The following is a 6676-nucleotide window of genomic DNA, read 5'->3' as shown; positions in this document are numbered from 1 at the left end:
TAAAAAGTGGAAATATAATATTTACATAAATATGCATATATGGTAGATGCAGCGTCATCATTGTTTCAGCCACTACTGCTGTCGCCGCTACATACACTCGCCCTTGGTCCAGCCGCACCGCTGCTCTTCTTCCTTCTCACTGCCACTCAGCCGCACCACTCAGCAGCCACACAAAATCCACACAATTCGGATGACACCACCGAAAATAATTGCAGCCTCCGACCTTGCCCTTTCTCCCGCAATTGAAGTACAACATTCCATTTTATTCCTTATCTGCGTCGAGAATTTGCAGAGGGACCAAGAGGAAGAAGAAGAAGGGAAGAGAGATAGATAGATGAGAGAAAGAGAAGGTGAGAGGCAAAAGAGAGTGAAAACAATCAATGACACAACCCGCCCAAAATGAGATGATACACTCAAAAGCATAAATAGTTAATGACCGTAATATCCAAACCCCCAAAAGGGTATTTTCGCCTCAAAAAAAGGCAAAATAACCATTTTTTAAATAAATTCTTAGTCCAGAGTTGTCTGGAGATATTTTTAAAGTCCAGAAACTATAAGCGAGATAAACCCATAGTCAATGGACCGTTTTTGAATATCTCTCTTTCTTATATTGGGTATCTAAAAACTGCGAGCTTCATTTTCTTCGATACAATTTTTACAATTTACTCTTAGTATTATTTTTATACCATGTTTATGTGAGCTTTCCTTATATTGGGTATCCAAAAACGGCGAGCTTCATTTTCTTGATACAATTTACTCTTATTTATTACTCCCTCCGTCCTGGATAATTCGTCTCACTTTGACCGGACACGGATTTTAACAAATGTAATGAAAAGTGAGTTGAAAAAGTTAGTGGAATGTGAGTCCTAATTTTATATATTAGTTTTATAGTAAAATGTGAGTAGAAATGAGTTAGTGGAATATGAGGTCCACAACCAAAAATGGTAAAAGTGAAATGAGACAAATTATGTGGGACAGACCGAAATGGAAAAATGGGACAAATTATCCGGGACGGAGGGAGTATTGTTATGCCATGTTTATGTGGTGCATTACTTAATTTTTGAAAATTTGAAGTAATATAAAATAATTACTAAAAGTCATTTGTGGTCCTATACATTACGATTTTACAATTTTGGTCTAAAACATTATCTTTTGAATTATTACATCATGAATAAATGAAAATGATCCGGATTTAGTCCATTTTAGATGGAGCTGTCAAATTTTTAACGGTCAACCCACAATTAAGTGAATTTTGACTGGATTCACAACTTTTAATTAGAATATGAAGTAGAAGACCCCTCAATTTTCTTTTAATTCTATAACCTAACATTTGTTATTGTTTTGTTATAAAAAGAGTAAAGGTCATTCGTGGTCCTAAATATTCTAATTAAAAGTTGTTAATCCAGTCAAAATTCACTTAATTGTGGATTGACCGTTAAAAATTTAACGGCTCCGTCCAAAATGGACTAAATTCGGACTGTTTTCATTTGTTAATGATGCAATAATTCAAAAGATAATGTTATAGACTAAGATCATAAAATCGTCATATGTTTAGAACCATAAATGGTCTTTAGTCTAAAATAAAGTTAAGTGTTACACTAATTTAGAATATCTACTCTCTTTTTTTATTTAATTGTTGGTCATTTGAAAAAAGTACTGAAAAGTTTAAAACTATTTGAACACCGTTTCCGAACCTGGATCCTCGCTCTCTCCCTCTGACCTCTTCGTCTCTTGATTTTATTTTACTGTTTCGAGCAATTAATTCTGTCATCTCTTCTATTGTTGAAGCAGATTAGCAGAAGGATATCAGCAAGTATGTTTTTTTATTCCTCTCTACTGCACTCTACCTGCTCGAAGAAATGCTCCTATGACATTTTGTACTTGTTTTTTTTCGGTCGAATTTCATTTTTCATCATTGTCTATGAATATCTCGTGTCCATCGATAATTGCAGCATTTCAAAACACATTCCTTTTGTTTTCTTCAATCAGCATATAATTTCTGTTTCGATTCCATCAGAATGTTATCGAATTCGAAGATTTTCCACTCTTCGTGGCTGCGGCAGGCTTCGTTTTCACTGAAGAATATTTACAGAGGCGATTATGCTCCTAATGTAAATGGGGTTAGCTCTACATTTCTCAATCGGCTTTGCACTGTTGCTGATCCAAGGGCGGATGAGTCGCCTGCGCTTCCGGATTGGGTTAGAATTGGATCTTCTGATGATGAGGCGCGCGCTAAGAAGTCGAAGGACGACGATTTCGTGCCTCCCTCGGTATCTTACTGGATCGAAAATCGCAAGATTTTTGCTGAAGATGTTGATGTGAAGAGGCTAGTGAATGATATTGTTGAGACTGATATTGATAAGGTGAGTGAGGTTATGAAGAATCATCACCTCAAATTCAAATCCCCTGATTCGGTTGTGAGAGCTCTGGAGGGTTTTGATGTGGATTTGTCCGAGGGTTTGGTGGAGCAAGTGTTGACGAGGTTCAGCTGCGACTGGATTCCCGCGTTCGGATTCTTTAAATGGGCCGAGACGTGCAATGGGGGCGCTCATTCGGCTCGTCTTTACAACTTGATGGTCGACAATTTGGGGAGGACGAGGAGATTCGATGTTATGTGGGAGCTCGTGGGAGAAATGAAGAGATTGGAAGGGTATGTCACGCTGGACACGATGACTAATGTGGTGAGGCGTCTTGCAAGGGCCGGGAAGTATGATGATGTGATCGAGGTGTTCGAGAAGATGGAGGCGTATGGAGTGGAGAAAGACATCACGGCCATGAATATGGTGATGGATGCGTTGGTGAAGCAAGGAAGTGTTGAGCATGCCGAACGAGTTTATCTCCACTATACGGATCGAATCCCTCTTAATTTGCGGACGTACAACGTGTTGGTCCACGGATGGTGTAAAACGAGGCAGATGGAGAAGGCTAAGAAGACGATTGGTGAGATGAAGGAGCACGGGTTCTCCCCGGATTCAGTCACCTACACTTGTGTGATCGAGAGCTACTGTCGCGAGAGAGATTTTCGCAAAGTTGAGGCCACGTTGGAGGAGATGAAGGGGAAGGGTCTGCAACCGAGTGTGGTGACATACACGGTTCTGATGAGCGCGTTTTCTAAGGCGAAGGAAACGGATAAGGCACTCCGGGTTTACGAGGAGATGAAGCAGAGCGGGTGTTCCCCCGATGCTGCCTTCTACGACGTCTTCATCCAGGCTCTAAGCCGAGCAGGCAGGCTGAGGGACTCCGATGCTGTCTTCGAGGACATGTCGAGGCAGGGAGTTTCACCCAAGGTGGCGACGTACAATACGCTCATCCTCATCGCTGCTAACGGGTTGCAGGAGGAGAAGGCTCTCAACATACTGAGGAGGATGGAGGAGGATAAGTGCAAGCCGGATCGAAGGACGTATGCGCCGTTGTTGAAGATGTGCTGCACGTTGAACAGAATGAAGGTGCTCACCTTTCTGCTGAGCCACATGTTCAAGAACGACGTCGGTATGGATCTCGGAACGTACTCGCTGTTGGTGAGCCGCCTCTGCAGGAACGGGAGGCTGGATCGGGCTTGCACCATGTTCGAGGAGATGGCGCGGAAGGGGTTCGTGCCCATGGATTGCACGTATAAGCTTCTTGTTAAAGGGCTCGAGAGGAAAGGAATGCTACTAGAGAAGCAACGAGTTGAACAAATAATTAGTAGCTTGAATACTGGAAAATGTGTCGCATGAAAATTGCTACTAACTAAATTATTTGATTGTTCTGTCAACATTAGTCATCGTTACCATTTTTTATTTTGTTTTTATTTATAAAAATTATTGATGTCATAATTGTGCATAGTATTAATTAAAAATCTAAAATCATTTCTTTGTTTTCTTTACAACTTCAAATAATAATAAAACTAACTTTGATTTTCATGTAAATTGTAAAATTAAATATATGAATATTAATTTTTATGTACTAAGATCAAAGTAAATATATAAAATAAAATAAATAATGTTAAGCGTGCAATATTTTTGTTTTGGCATCCGAAATAATTTTATTTTAACCAATAGATAATGTTAAACACGAACCAACGTTTTAAAAACCAGCGCAATAATTTTATTTTGGCATGAGAAATAATTTTATTATAACCAATCTTTGTATATAATATGTTTAACATTGTTATTAGTTGGATTCCTCTCACCAAAAGTCATGATTCCACTTATTCTTAAATATTGTCCCTCCCAAAAATGGTTTTCAAATGACGTATTAACATCTTGTTCATTTTTGTTTGATTAGGTTGGTGTTAAATGTTAATCACGTCATGAGACGACATTAAGTAATTGATACAGGAAACCAAATAACTACAACACAAAATAACAAAATGGTGTTTCCATTTAAGTATTATGCGAATATTCTGGGTGAATGTGATTGATTAATAATGTACAACCATTAAACAAAGTCCACTTAACGAATTCATTCATCGTATTAAGATTTGCCGCCATGAAATGGTGTCATCATCACTACCTAATCACTATTAGTGGTAGTACATGGAATTGACATTTTATTATTTCATTTTTAAATCAGAAAATAATCATAAATTTAAGATCCAGTTACGATAGATTCGAACATAAATTTTCTATTTGTATAACTTTTTTCAAACACAGTATATTAAAAAATTGTGTTGACATTTTAAATATCTAATCAACACAGTATATTAAAATATCAACTAAATTTATGTTGACATTTCTTGTGATCGTGTTGATATTTTTAATATATTGCATTGATGAGTTAACAAAGTTAGCTTTTTAAGAAAGTTAGCAATGGATCACACTATCTTATTTCAGTTTTTGTTTATCATGGGATGGCACAACGGCAAAATAAACAAGCTTGTGGTATTATGTTAACAATTTAAATGGGTATACAATGTATATTTAACACTTTAATTCATGGTTTTAGGGACTAATGTCCATTTATTTTAGAATTATAGGACTAAAAATCATTTAAAATTGTGTATTCTTATTATATTTTATTTATTTATTTTTCCTCTCAAACTGTCCTAATAAATTTACAAAGTTTAATTACACTGAATATACCAGAGAGGCAATAGCTATATATAAGTAGGGTATTGATCTGTATAAAACTAGATTTAAATACAGAAACGCAGAATAAAATTATACGTATGATATTTTTAGGTCATTGTTAATTTATTTTTAGTTCATTCTAACAAAACATGACCTAAAATGATCTTAACATGACACTAAACCCGAATTTTATAATATGACCTAAAACTACTTAATAATGACTCTCCGTATTTTTAGTTAATTATTGACAATTATATCACTTAATCCTAAGATCAAGATTTGAGCTGCATTTTTGAATTTAGATGCATTATTGTTTGAATTATTGATATTTTTTTCGCAATTGGCGAACTGAAAAAAGAAAAAATAAATCGTCCACAAAATAATAGAGATTGACAAATTAAGATGACATCCCATGTAATGGACTTAGACAAAACCTTAATCATCACAAACTTTGGGACCCAAAATCGTGGATTCCTCACTTAGTGGGATTATTTTATCCTTAACGACTAGTATTGATTATGTTGTCCTCTAGGACTAGTATATGCCGTGACAATTTATTTATTACTATATATTATTGTTTTATTATGTTTTTATGGAGTATATGTTATTGTGCTAATTACTGCTGAATAAATTTCTCCATATACCAAATGAATCACCACAAATCAATTTAATTGGGGAATTGACGATTTAAAATTGAGGCACAAAAGCATAATAATAAACAGAATTCAACACCGGAATATATTTCTAATACTGAAACTCATTTCATCAAATATAGAAGAAGGGAGGGGGTTATTGATATCTAAATTCAATAGAGGATTAAAAAACACTGTTGTTTTTTGTGATAGTATCATACCTACAAAGTTGTTTCCTATTCGTTTTTTTCCCTACTGTTGTATATTTGCATGTTTTCTATAACTAAATTAATGAAAATTTAAATTTAAATTTAAATAGACAGAATATTGAAGAGCATTGAAAAGGAAGGGCCACTGACGAGGCCCCCCCTAAATTGAGACAGCAAATCCCATATTTCGAGCCTCACATTTCTTCAATATTCCCCACAGTTTTCTGTCTTTGTTAGTTTTAGGCCCTCCCAGCACAATTAAATTTATCAATCAAAGTTTTATTAAAAAGATTAAATTTTATAAATAGCTATTTATATGGTTGAATTTATATATATATATATATATATATATATATATATATATATATATATATATGGGAGCATTATTCTCCTTTTCATCCATAAGATTCTTTTCTCTTCTTAATATTAGGCGTTAGATCTTATGCATCAACGGACCAGATTGATGCTACAAATCTAGTTCCGCGTTGCATTATAGAGGATGTCGTTATGCATTACAGGGGTAATATAGTCAGTAGGGTGAAATTGAAACGCCATATTTTTGGAAGTGCTATTTTCAAGGGATTTGAAACAATTCGTCCCTTCTTCCTCTCTCATTCATTACTCAAAAATCAGAAAACTGTCGCTCCACTCTCTCCACTAACGAAAACCCTAGTGCTCTCCGCCGTTCGCCTTGTTTGAAGAATTAACAGCAGACTTCCAAGAGTACGGCGACAACTATCCACCGGTGGTAACATCTACTCCAAACCCCCGTCACGGTTCGACT

At 35.7% G+C, this 6676-nt stretch overlaps 1 protein-coding gene across 1 annotated transcript; it reads left to right on the top strand.

Moving 5' to 3' along the window:
- Nucleotides 1–1640: 1640 nt before the first annotated feature.
- LOC121777802 (pentatricopeptide repeat-containing protein At3g22670, mitochondrial-like) lies at nucleotides 1641–3812 on the top strand. The gene is made up of 2 exons (XM_042175157.1): nucleotides 1641–1813; nucleotides 2018–3812. The coding sequence occupies exon 2, from the start codon at nucleotides 2019–2021 to the stop codon at nucleotides 3714–3716; it is 1698 nt and encodes a 565-aa protein (XP_042031091.1). The 5' UTR covers nucleotides 1641–1813; nucleotide 2018; the 3' UTR covers nucleotides 3717–3812.
- The last annotated feature ends 2864 nt before the right edge of the window (nucleotides 3813–6676 follow it).

The sequence above is a fragment of the Salvia splendens genome, chromosome 18 (genome assembly GCF_004379255.2).
Source record: "Salvia splendens isolate huo1 chromosome 18, SspV2, whole genome shotgun sequence".
Classification (NCBI taxonomy): domain Eukaryota; kingdom Viridiplantae; phylum Streptophyta; class Magnoliopsida; order Lamiales; family Lamiaceae; genus Salvia; species Salvia splendens.
This window is presented reverse-complemented; position numbering and strand designations above follow the sequence as displayed.